This window comes from Cynara cardunculus, unplaced genomic scaffold (genome assembly GCF_001531365.2).
Source record: "Cynara cardunculus var. scolymus isolate 2C unplaced genomic scaffold, CcrdV1 Un_Scaffold_326, whole genome shotgun sequence".
Taxonomy (NCBI): domain Eukaryota; kingdom Viridiplantae; phylum Streptophyta; class Magnoliopsida; order Asterales; family Asteraceae; genus Cynara; species Cynara cardunculus.
In genome coordinates this window covers 252,788-266,966 of record NW_020200571.1, presented here as the reverse complement: position 1 = coordinate 266,966, position 14,179 = coordinate 252,788, and the positions used below count along the sequence as shown (strand labels likewise).

The window sequence follows — 14,179 nt, the reverse complement described above, 5'->3', positions numbered from 1 at the left end:
TGTCTAGATAAAAATTTGTTGTTGTTTACTTTTTTACCTAAATCAATCGTTTAAATGACAATAATGACCGATCTACCCCTCAAACATGTTTGAACTTTACAGCACTCAATCAAACTCAAACCAAAAATCTATTGTTCATCAAACCAAAAAGCTAACAATCTATCAAACTATTTGAACATTAAAACATACTAATCAAACATTTGAACATCAAATTATCAAAACATAATAATCAAACCATTTAAACTTAAAAAAAGCTACTGCTACAAGAAACCTAACATTTTGTCATCAATGATGCAATGGGGGAGGGACAGAGCAAAGTCGACGTTTTGTAGGGCAGCAGCGACGAAGGAGGAGTCGAGCTGCAACGACGAAGGAGGAGCAACAACAGAGGAGGTGCAGTAACGAAGGAGTTGGAAGGATGAAGGAGTTGCAACGACGAAGGAGGTGCAACAACGGGGTCACTGGTCGTCGGAGATGAGCAACAATGATGGAAGGAGAACTTTTTCTCTATGGCTAGGGAACTTTGAAGGGAAGCACTGGAAGGAGGAATCAACGGGGAAAATTGGTATTGTGTTGATGAAAACCGAAAGAAGAAGGTCGTCGGCGGAGAAAAGTTGTCGGAGAAGAGGCGTAGCGATGGGGAGAAGTTGACGGAGAAGAGGTGTAGCGTCGGCAGGCTAAGGTTTGAAGTGAAATGAAAGGGGGAGTGGGATTGAAGGGGGAGGTATGGGATTGAGGGGATACAATTGTCAATATTTTGGCTTAATGGGGACAACACACCCCTTCCATATGTGCGAATAAGCCCATATATTTATCATTAAGCCACAAGTAGACATCTATATATGCCAGTGTCTCCTCTAACATAACTTTGTACTTATTATATGATAAACGAGTCTATAACACATAATTAAAAAACATTGGACGAGATTAACCAACCCAACTGTCAGTCAGCCTGTATGATCCATCCATTTTACAGTATTTCCAAAAGATATGCTATATTTTTTCTTTATTTTTCTAAATTTAGAGATTTATTCATTTTCTTTCACTTTTCTCTATTTTAGAGAATAATTTAGCATAGTTGTTGAAGCAAACTTTTTCCAAATCCTCAAATTTTATAAAATAGCATAGTTGTTCGAGATGCTCTTATTACCAACACCAATAATTATGAACGGCGTTTAAAATATTTTTTTTATTAAATTAAGAATTTTTTTTATATAATTTGCAGTTTTTACATAAAGGGAGGTTATAATATTTAAAATATATTGGTAATATTTTTGATGAACAAGAGTCGTTTTAGATATCCAAGCCGTACTTGAAATGTGTTATCTTTCGTTATCAGTAACGATAAAAAAATATAAAAATCTTGCAAATAGTATCACCGTCATTTTTATCATTTCGTATGGGTCCTATACTTTTAAGCCACTAGGTTCGTTACTTTTCGTAGTCGATTCAGCCCATGCCCTATATTGACTTATAATAATTATTATTTTTATTAATCTGGATATCCAACTCGTTATGCGAGCCGAATAATCTCTGGGCGACTACCTTCTTTGCGGGTAGCCTGGAGTCACCGCATTTGAACCTCTGTGACCACAAGGGGATTTTTATTCCTTCTTGGATTTGAACTTGGGACCTCCATACACCCTTTAAAACTCAAGCTCAAACCAATCAGACACCACCCTTGTGATTAACTTATAATTAGTTTTAGAGTATTTGGATAACTGGATATGTGATTTAAAAGCAATTATGTGATACTGAATAATGAAAACAGATAATCGATTCAAATGAATTTGGGCCCTAAATGATCAAAAACAAAAACGAATCACTTAATACTAAAATATGATATTGATAATCGTATAATCGCATTCAAAACACTCCAAACTGTAAGAGTCAGCAGTAGATCCCAGGCTTTTGGAGATCAAACGTTCAAACTCCATCAAATGTGAAGAGAGTGTGTAAGTTTTCGTAAATAAATATTATATTTAGAAAAATACAGAAACAACCCTCTATTTTGCTAGTGTAAATGGTCTAAGTGGATATTTGAAAGCGTCTTAATAAGCATTTTCATTGAAATAGTATGATCGAATCAGAAGTATATGGTGGCGTTTGCTTTTAAATAGGTATTGAAGTCTGAAGTCTTATTTGATAAATAAGAGGTGGTACTGAAGTCTGAAACCTAAATCAATAAGACTGTTTCTTTTTGTAAACTGACAAACGTCTGAAGTCTGTAGTCTTAATCAGTAGGTTGTTTTTGTAAAACCAAGTGCAAACATTTTGCAAAATTCTCTTGATTTTTATAAAATTTCCATTGCCGAAATCCATCTAAACAATTGTTTAACAGATGGAACACAGTAAGAACTTTTTGGATACCTTTCAGACTTCTTATGCTATCGGGAATGTCGTCGGTTTGTTTGTGGAAAGTTCGATACTTATGATAGGGGATAGATCGCCGATAGAAGTTCTTGTTTCACATTAATATTTTAAGTTAACCTGTATGTACAGAAATTATATATATATATATATATAAATATATATATATATAGAGAGAGAGAGAGAGAGAGAGAGAGAGCGCTTGGTTCAAATACTAACCAATCATATTCCATCTTTACTTTATGTTCAAATGTAACTCATATATTAAATACAAGGGTAATTAGGTAATTTGACCTTTATGTAACCACTAATAATTAATTGGGAGTTACAAATCTTTAACCACTGATAATTAATTGGGAGTTACAAATCTTGAAGATCTCACTAATTGATCATGATGTAATTCTGAATTTTATCTTCATACGTGTTCATGATCGTAATTTTCAAGTGATGTTCTACATATAATGATACTATTTTTGTAAGTGTAAAATATTTCCGTATCGTCTGAGTAATATGGATAATCTTATTGTAAAACATATTGACAACAATAGAAATGACAAAGTTAAAATCGTCTATGACTACGGTCGGAATTCGAATTCCGATAATGAAGAAGATGATCAAAGCGTTCCTATTGGTAAGTGATTAGTATGACATTTGAATTCGTTTAAATGAACACATATCAAAGGCAATAGATGTTCATATCGATACATATGYACAATCACATCACATGAATATGAACAGTATCTGTGATTCATGTGAACACAAGGTTCGTAGGTGTTCATGTATATACAACAGAGTTGGTTCCTGAATATACAGAAGATGTTCATATGGTTCACATGTTTTTCATATGTCTAATCTTTTTTGTTTGATGTGTTTTGAGGATATACATAAGTTGTTCATATGTCTGACAACTCGTGTATCAAAGATAGATTACTTTTTACCTGAATACTCTTTGATATTTTGTTCATATATGTTAATTGAAAATATTAATTTAATAATCAATTTTTAAATATCATTAAATCACAACCGTTTATTATTCAAATTATACATATATATACACACACACTCACTCACTCACTGGGGTTTAACTTACCAATGATTGATCATCAAACAATTGATAACCATCAACAACCAGAGCTTTCATTATCAGCCAGTTGTGTGAAATTGAGTTCAACAAAGTGGTATCGGAGCCATTCGAAGGGGCTGATCAAGTAAGCAGAGGATTAAGAAAGAAACACCAAGTGAGGAAATAAGTGAGATGGCAAAATCAAGCAACTCTATGTAGCCATGTCTTCCTAAATTTGATGGTGATTACAACCTTTGGAGTCTTCCTATGGAGAATCTACCACTCCATTCTGTTGTGGTGTGAACGCTGTTGTGAGTTGTCTTCCGATGCCAACTTCCTTACAGAGTGATTCAAACTCATTTGAGTGGAAGAACGCAAGACTCATACCATTATGAATATGGTTTGCAGTGTTCTTGACGACAAAAAGGACCCCAAAAGTTACTGGTTACACATGTGTTGAACAGAAGTCCTACAACGTATTTGCAGGGAAGGACACCCGAAGAGATGTGGATTGGAGTAAAGACAAATGTATACTAGTTTCGAGTATTTGACTATTTAGCACATGTTCATGTACCTAATCAAAAAAGGCAGAATCTGGAAGATAAAGAGTATCCCTTGTGTGTTACTCGGAGTCGGCAGCGAATCCAAAGCCTATCGTCTGTACAACCCAACAACAGGTAAAGTGATGATAAGCCGAGATGTCATCTTTAGTTGGTATTCAACACCAAAGTCAATGAGAAAGGGGAAGTAGAAAAGTATAAAGCCCGACTTGTGGCCAAGGGCTATGCAGAGCAACATGGAATAGAATACTACAAGGTATTTGCACCTATGGCTAGATGGGATACCATTCGACTTAATGTATGTGGTATGTTTGCTAAGCAGGTATATCACAGATCCATCTCAACAGCACATGCGAGCAGCAAAAAGAGTCTTATGTTACTTGAAGGGTTCTATGTCATTCGGGTTGTTCTACTAGAGAGGAGAAGGGAAGAACTAACTACATATACGGATAGGAATTATGCAGGTGACTTGGATGATAGAAAAAGCACAAGTCGCTATGTTTTCTTATTAAGTGGGACAATAATATCTCGGGCATCCAAGAAGCAGTCTGTCGTGAGTCTATCCACAACTGAGTGCATGTCAGTGTGTTTGGATGATAAGAATCCTTGAACGGTTTAGGCTGGTGCAATCTCAAAGTACAACAAATTTATGCGATAAAGTTCTGCTATGAAGTTGTCAAAGAATCCCGTGATGCATGGTTGTAGCAAGCACATCGATGTGCGGTTTCATTTTCTAAGATATCTTACAAAAGGAGTAGTCGAGCTTAATCACTGTGGCACTGAACATCAGCTGGCAGACATCATGACTCGTTAATACTGAAGGTGATCACATAAATTGTAGGCAACTGGAGTCGTAATTTGTTCCAAGCCTCAAAGCTTATTGAATAAAATCATCCGGTACTCTCCAGTCAAGTTACTGTGTATGTGTGTGAAATCTCTAAATTGAGTTCAACACCAGGATTAACAATCTCACCACCATTAAACCACCACAAGCCTCCACCATCAACAATTAACAGCCACCAACAACCATCATTAACAAGCACACTTCACCATCAGCCAGTATTTACAATCCCACCACCATTAAGCCACCACTTTCCACCACCTGTTTTAACTTCCTCCAAGATTCTCAAATAAAAAAACATAATGATAAAAAACACACCAAAAGAACCATCCATCAACCAAAATTCATGATTTAGTAACACATTCAAAGATGTCTCTACTCTCTACACAAGAAATCTTAGAACTACCAATAAAAGTACCGTAAAAATCCTAGATTTCTACTAATCTTTCAAGTAAAATTCAAAATATCGCGCTATGTAAAAAAGGAATCATCTTAAATTTGAAACCAAGATTATTCGATCCATGCTCACTTGCACCAGCACCAGCACCAGCACCAGCAGCATATCATATCATAATATCAGCAAGAAAGAAGCTAATTTACCGCACAGGCTGCTGGTTGTAGTGGTTCTTCTCCTTCTTCTTAGCGGCTGCAAGCCTTGCACTCCTTGCTGCCGCTTCACTAGCGGCAGCTCTGGCGGCAACATCCATCTCCTTGTTAGATTTCTTCTTTTTTGCAGCCACCACCTTTTTTATCTTCTCTTTCACATCGATCCCAGATAAACCTTCAACCTTCTGTGATCCAGTCGCAGCTTCTGATGTTGAATTTTCAGTATCGGGCCCATTGGAGACTACTTGTTCTTTGGCAGCATCCTTAAAAGACTTCTCTTTCTTCTTCTTCTTTTTAGCGTTTTTACTCTCGCCACCAGGGGGATTTTTGTCTTTCTTCTCTTGCTCTCCGTTCCGATTCTCCACCTTCTCTCGGGTGCCACCTGGAAAATGGATGCATGAAAGTAAAATAATCGATTGTCTACTATAAAAAGTAAAAGATGGGCAAGTCAAGAAGCTACCACAGTAAACGAAAAGATTGAAACTTGAAAGCTAGGCCAACTTTCCGGCCCAACTCATAAGCGAACACCCCAAGTCACCAATAGAGATGATGATGATGGTAACAGCTAAAGAAACATAAAGAAGCCCATCAACAGAGTTCTTGATCATCAACACAAAATCTTATAAATGAACTGGAAGTCAAAGTATTTATTCAAGGATAAAATGCATCAAAATACAACAAACTTCGATTTAGTTCCTATTTTGTATTTATTTTGACCGGTAACCTGATGATCATGTAATATTTACAAAAGCGTCACAGAGGACTGGACGATAAACTTCACATTCATATCATCAAAAATTATAAGATCAATGTTACTCAGGTAAAAAATGTTGAAACTTTATTACATTACATGGGAAATCTTGAAACATCGTTACATTGATTGGGAAAAAATATATTTGTTACACTAAGTAGGAACTAAGGCAAAGTTCGTTGCATTTTGATGCATCCTGCCAATTATTGGTAAAATGACATATACCAACAACTCGAGGTTATGAAGATGTAAATAGATGATTTTTGTTTAAACGGTGTATGTATAAAGAACATATGAGTTCTTACCACGGGAATCTTCTTGGCCGCTGCTTTCAGCCAATCCAAACTCAGCAAGCACTGCTTCAAGTTCTGCAAGTTCTTTCTTCTTCAGTTCCTTCTTCGAGAGTTGTCTGTCATCCTTGGGAACAACCGGTTCTTTTTCAGCAGGCTTCTGAACAACCGGCTCTTTTTCTGCTGCCACTTCTGCTTCATGATCATTTTCTTCATCATTCTCATCATCAATTTCATCAAGACCTTCATCTTCACTTTCACTTTCCTGCATTAAAAAAATTAGCAAATTATCGAAAATTTCTTTGAACCATAATTGTGGTGATATAGGATATTGTACATCAGAGTAAACCAGAAATTACCCACTTTGAAAATATAAACGCAATGATCATGCTTTTATACCTCAAAAAATAAGTAAAAACTCATGAATTAGAAAACAAGTAAAAACTCATGAATTGAAAGATATAAACTAATAAAGAATATGGTAAAGCCACACATACAAACTAATCAGGATCACAAAGTATCAAGGCATTATAGTATGTACATGCATTTATGCAGCCCAGGGTACGTGGAACTTTAAATATTTGAGCGTAAATATATGCATGTAATTTTATTTGTATTATAAAAAGCAAGTCTTGGATAGAAGACAAGATAAATACACTAAGCCACTAAGGAGCCCTTTACCAAATGCTTACCGGGTAAGGGCTTACCAGCTGTTACTTATATTACCGATGAGCATGACAATAATTAAGAATCTTACTCGGTAAGAGACATAGAAAGGACTGAGAATCTTATCCGGTAAGTGCGGTTGAAGACTCTTACCTGGTAAGGCACTTACAGAGTAAGAAAGCCTTCCAACAATCCATTTTAACAGCCAAGAATGGTAACCGATAAGTAGGTAAATGTGGTAACTCTTGTCAATACATGGTAAGAAACTTGCTGCATTTGGTACATGGCACAGGACAAGGCTCACTGTCCCACGTTTGGCGCAACATGGGACATGACAAGAACTCATCGTCCCACGTTTGGCATGACATGAGACACGGACAAGGACAAGAACTGGAACAAGGTGGATAATATAGGTCAAAAAAGGTTTCTTTTTGTTCCATCAAAATAGGTGGAACAAAATGGGACAAAAAATGAGACAATTAACTAAAATATTACTAATCTACCCTTGTTTAATGTATAAACTTAATATGGTATTTGTTTTAGTGGTCACCACCGCTACTCGCGGCCGCCGCTACCACCAACGGCCACCTCCACCTCTTCCACTACAACAACCTCCCCCACCACCGACCACCACCATCCGTCGCCATCTCCACAACCGCCATCAACCACCGACCACCACTACCATCGTTGGTCACCTTTACCCCATCCGCTATTATAACAACCTCCTTCACCACCTCCACAACCACCTCGGTCACTAACTACCACCGTTCATCGCTACCACTACCTACCACCATTGCTACCTCCACCTCCTCCGCCACTGTCAACCACCACCACCACTATTATCTACCATCTTCACATCCACCAACCACCATCGCCAATCTCCACCACCACTAGTACCGTCAGCCACCATCATCACCACCACAACCACTACCACCACCACTACTACTATCCACCATTTTCACGTCCTCTACACCCAGTATCGTCCACCGATCACCAATGCCCTTCCCTCTACAACCATTGTTGTTGAAACAATGTTCATTGTGCCTTCACCAATTGATAAGGATCTTTCAAAACAAAACGTAGTTTCTCCTTCGTACGAATGAGGTTTTTTTCGATCTACCATCAATTATATCAAATTTTTCATTCAAATTCGGTACTATTATACATGTATGTATTTATGTATATAAAAAATGTGTAAAAATATTTATAAATTAAATTATTTAATCATTTACTTATTTGTGTTAATTATAACTATTATATGTTAAAAGAAAAAATCATCAAATTACTTTTGGGGACAACTTGTCTAGTTTTGTTCTGTATAGTCGTAGTCTACCAAATACCAGACACACACTTGTTGTGTCTAGTTTCATCCCGTCCATCCTGTCAAGTCCTATCCTCTTGTCCAGTCATGTCTGCGTAGCAAGCGCTACCTTACCAACAATCTATTTTGATGGCTGAGAATGTTAACAAATAAGATAAGCATTTACCAAATGCTTACATGTGGTAACTCTTGCTGATAAGCATTTAGTAAATGACCCCTAAATTAAGGAAGCCTATTGATTGTATTTCCACAAAAGGAGTAGCGATTGCTAGAATTACATCACAAATATAGAATTATATATATTTTGAAGAAGATGATTGAGAGGAGCAAATCATGACCATCAAGAGCCGTGTCCTTGTCATTCATTTCTTCATTTCTTTTTCAATCTTATGATTTCTCTCCATCTATGTGCATTTTCAAAAGCTAAATATAATGTTCAAAGGGTACTTCAAGTAAGTATTTATTTTAATCATAGGACCATAATAAAAAAACAATTACGGGTAACATTATAGGCCTACAAACCACTTCAACTTCTGAAAGCTAACCCCTGCTAATTGATTTAGCCCTACACTAGCGTTTGGTAGACAACAAGATTGGACCGGTTAGAACTGGACAACACAAAAGGGCAGGACATGACATGGCAAGTTAGTTGTCTGCTGTTTGGTACGATTAAAACAGATCAGGATAAGTTACCCCTAAAAAGTTGTTTGATGATTTTATATATCATATAATAGTTATACATGACACAAATCAAGCACATACTGAAAACAATTTAATGTATAAATATTTTTGTACAATTTTCATATGCATAAATACATACATATAAAAATATAATAGTACCAAATGATGAATATGGAGGTAGAGGTGGTAGTTGTGAAGGCGGTGGTGGGCGTGGTGATTATGGATTATGGAAGTGGTTGGCAATGGTCGTTGGTGGCAGCCACCCTGGGTGGCAATGCCAGCAATGGGCGATGGTGACCATTAAACCAAATGTCATATTAGGGTTATATCAAATAAGGGTAGATTGGTAACCTTTTTAGTTCCGCCTCATTCTTGTCTCGTCTTATTCAACCTATTTTGGTGAAAGAAAAAAAGCTTTTTTTTGTCCCATCCAGTCACACCCGTCATTGTCCCATGTCGCACCATACGTGGAACAATGAGTTTTGTCATGTCCTATTATATCCAGTCCCATGTACCAAAGGCAACTTACAAGATTTAAATTATAATGAGTATAGAAGTATATATTAAATAGCTCTCTATCCATCCACTTAGCTTCATTTGAATAACACAGGACCCACAAAAACAGCACAAATATATGTTAAAATTTGTATTATATAAATTGAATGAATAACAGGATCGATGCATCAACATACATACATAATTGCATATACATGGATAGGAAATAAGAAACAGCTCACCAAAATGAAACTGAAATCCAGTGCAAAAATTCCCTTAAGATGCTCCCAAAAGGTCACAATATGATGCATGTTTTTTGACAGAAACCTCCAAACTAACAGAATCAAATTCAAACTGAACGACAGAATCATAAATCCAGACATCAAGTACTGATCCCATAATGATGATACCACAGTAACACAAACAACCTAAGATTATTCATGTAACTTACAAAAGGCAGGAAATGAGAACCAGCACCATTGAAAACCTCTTAACTTGGAAATAATCAATAATTAAACTACAAAACCATGCAAATATCCGGTAATAAAGATGATTTACTCTAGAAACTAGAGATAATCCACACAAATACTAGAAAAAGATAGTGTTTAACGTAGAAACAAAGTCAGGTACCCTGCCCTGCAATTAACAAAGCCCGTAACTATGAATTTAAAGTATCATCTATTCATCTTAGACATATAAGAATAAAAAAACCGATTAGTCGGCCCGCATAGCGGGTTGGATATTCAGGTTACTCAAAAAAAATGACCCTTACATCTTTCTACTTAATTTTTTCCTAACATGATTAGTTTATAGCTTAATATGCAAAAACCAACTGGATTATATTCAACCTCTCTATCATGAATTAAATCAAGATTTTTCAAAAAAATCGATCAATCATAAAGAATTTGTATTAGCATCTAATACCATCCCACATTCTCTAAGAATGATCAAAGCAATGGCACAACACACGTAACATTATGATACCAATTTAAAGCACCTTACAGCAATTAGATGCAAATGCAGTATAAAACTAGCAAAAATACTTAATTCCATGATCTTTCACCTCAACTGGAGTCTCGTTTCCTTTGACCTTATCTTGCTGCATCCCGGCAGAGGCACCCCAAACAGGAGGTGGAGCTGTTGTTGCATAATAATCATCATCATCTTCATCGTCCACATCCGCCCACGACTTCACCATTAACGGTGCCGGAGCCCAGAAAACCTGCTCCTTCTCCGCCTTGCTCTCCTTATCCTGCTTCTTCTTCGAACTACTACCCTTCTTCGAAGAACCCTGCTCTTTATCAGACTTTTTCTTCTTCTTTAAGCTTCCAAGAGCAGCAAAAACGTTGGTGCTGTTAATTGCAATTGGATCATCCTTTCTATTTCCACCACCAACCATTTTTCTCAGTATCAAATGCACTTGCAAACTTGGACCAGATCGAAATTCAAATTTTCAAAAAAAAAAACCAGGGTTTTGTTCTTTTCTTTTTCTTTCGGAAACGAACTTATATATATATGCAATATACACCTATGCACACAACTAAAAATTCCCGATGATTATTTGATCTTATGTAAAATTGATTTGAAATGGGGATCGCTAAGATCGAAACGTAATACACCAACAAAATTTATGGTACCAATTTGATCAAACTAAAACGTTAAACTGAGGTCAGGATAAGATTTCGACGGAACGATTTAAGTTTTCGTTTGGGGAAATGAGGAAAAACAAGATTTTCACGACAACACGAACAACAAAATTCCGACACGATAAAATTTGGATCGGAAACCCAGAATTAGAAATTGATTAAAACTAAGGATAATCTGGAATAATGAAGATTGATAATCTCTTCTCCTCCTCTCCCCAATCGATGAGGATTGAGCTTAAAGATGAACGAAATTTATTAGGGTTTTCAAGAATTTGATAATGGCAACGGATCTAGAGGTAACACAAAATTGAGATAAGAGAAGTGGTATCGTCTGTTTCCTGAATTAGGGTTCGGAAGACGAACAACTGCATCTATGAAAAAATTGAAGATTTTTGTGTTTGGGAGTTTTTAGGTGAGAGAGAGAGAGAGAGAGAAAGAGAGGGCGTTTCTTGGTCTGTGATCTTATGTGTTTCAAGATCTTCCAGTTAATCCTAGCCGTCCATTTTAATCTACGATCATGATACATTCTATCATCATATTTTGCACCAAAATACAAAATACAAAATACAAAAAAAAAAACAATCGTCCTTGATGTTTGTTGGTTTTAACAAAATTGGTCCTTTATAATTTTTTTACTACAGATTTGTCCCTCATGTTTGCGAAATATCTTCGGATTTTGTCCCTCTCAACATACACGAAGCCACCAACGTTCCTCTTTTTCTCCTTGTACCGTCGGGTCTTCTCTTGCCTTTGTCTACAATGCTGTCGCGGACCTTTTCCCCTACTCTCCTTCATGACAGAACCATGACTTCCAACATTGCTCAGCTTGTTCCTTCATCTGTATTGATCGACATGGTATGTGTTGGTTGACTTGTTTTCTTGATTGGGTGAACATGGTATCTTGGTTTTCTCCTTTCACCGTAGTCAAACGGTTGGTTATACCCGAAACAAAAATCGACAAACATGGTATCTTGATTGGGCCGAGACCCTCCTCGATAAATCCCCTATAAGAAGTTCCCGAATTGGTTAAAAGTTTTCAATTTTCACCATCGGTTTCAATTTCTTTTTGGCCATCCCTAGGAGGGAAGGGGGTCATGGTTGGGGGAAGTAGAAAGAGAGATAAATGGATTTCATATTATATTATATTTTTACAAAACGAAAAACGAGAGAAAACGATAAATTGATCAAGGTGTCCCTTATTAAAACGAGTTTACTGGAAAATACTAACGACCATTAGTGGGGAGGACGAAATCCAGCTTTTACAAACTTGAAGGACAAATCTGTAATAAAAGATTGTAAAAAACAAGTTCGTCGGAACCAACAAACGACGGGGACGAAAATGTAATTCCCTCTAAATAAAATGATTTATTTGCATTACGTAACAAAGCAAGTATTCATGGTTTCTTTGTATGTTAACTACGTTCTTCCATCTTTTATATTAATCTCTTAAAAACCATTCTTTTCAAATTCCGACATCGTAGTTGTGAATTCTATTTGTTTTACATACAATTTTTTTTTAAAATCAGGGTATTTCTAAAAACGTAATTCTGTATTTTAAAAAATACGTATAATCTGTATACATCTTGTTTTCAGATGTTGGATTTATTTGGTTTGCATTATAAATTATTTGGTTTGTAATAATCATCTTGTGAACACATATCCAACCACATCAATAACTATTAGATTTTTTTAATTAATTATTATTTAATATAATTTTCAGTTGCAATATTCTTTGGATTTCTATATGATGATTCAAAACCTGAAAAATAAAATAAAATTTTCGTTTTTTACTTGATTTTACGATTTCATTAAGATTTTCTTTTATCCATTCCACGTGTTTAACCGGTAAAAAATAAAAGGGGCAGGTCTGAGGATCAACTGATAGTTGGACGAGAGAATTGCTTTTTCCTTAAACTGTTTTTCTTAAAAAAAACAAATCGATCTGATTGATGAATCATACGAACACAATTCATGATTCAAGTACTTAACAATTAGAAGAAATTATTAAAAGAGGAGTAATTATTAGACATTTATGTTATACTGTCAATTTTAATTATACCGTCATAAAACGTATTAGCATATAATCTGATATGATTATGTAAATCATTTGAACGTTTATTAAACATCTTAAGGGTAAATAATTAAGGTTGGATAGATGTACAAATAAAACTTACATGATAAAGTAATGAATTAGTCAAATAAGACAAGACAACATAGGGTTGAGTTTACGTGAGACCACATTTTTACACTTGAAACTTCACTGCAAAACGCTGTAAAGGTAAAAAAAAAAAAAGTCAGACATTCACAGCAAAAACACTGTGAAGGTTACCTTCACAACGTTTTGCTGTGAACTTTCAGCTGTAAAAAAGTGGTCTCACGTGATTCCAAGACCCTCTATGTATGTCATTAAATAACAAATTTATTATTATATTATTTGAATGACACAACAAATCTTAACAATATGCACTAAAGATGGCTTACAAATGAAATCAACCTGTAAATAAAATCAATGAGTTAACTCAGAATGTTTAAACATATGACTTCTCTTGAGATACATGCACTTAGTCACTTTAACAAGTTCACTAAGCTCATGACTTTTGTGCTAAAATACTTCAAACATTTCTGCTCAATGACATGAGATTATACTGAAACCGTGACGTAAAACGTACGTCATACCGTTCAACAAACTTTCATGAAACATGTTATGCGGATATTATAACACTACTGAAACACATTACGTGCGTATTCTAAGCTATGGTTGGTAACACCTGATACGTTGGTACTTGACTGTACAGATTCCCTTGCAACATATACCGATCCTCACTTAGACTAGGGCTTTCATACATTCTGAAACTAAGGGGCCGTTTACCAAACACTTACCCAATAAGT

At 35.8% G+C, this 14,179-nt stretch overlaps 1 protein-coding gene across 2 annotated transcripts; it reads right to left on the bottom strand.

Annotated features, from left to right (window-relative positions):
• Positions 1–5,147: 5,147 nt before the first annotated feature.
• Positions 5,148–11,692, bottom strand: LOC112501611 (serrate RNA effector molecule homolog). 2 transcript variants are annotated; one of them, XM_025105292.1, is made up of 3 exons: positions 10,708–11,692; positions 6,497–6,746; positions 5,148–5,822 (listed from the first exon to the last, which is right to left on the bottom strand). In XM_025105292.1, exons 1-3 carry the CDS (start codon positions 11,041–11,043, stop codon positions 5,431–5,433), a joined length of 978 nt encoding a protein of 325 aa, XP_024961060.1. In that variant the 5' UTR covers positions 11,044–11,692; the 3' UTR covers positions 5,148–5,430. The 2 variants fall into 2 exon arrangements, with proteins under 2 accessions (XP_024961060.1, XP_024961061.1); XM_025105293.1 differs by lacking the exon at positions 10,708–11,692 and adding an exon at positions 9,887–10,670.
• Positions 11,693–14,179: the final 2,487 nt, after the last annotated feature.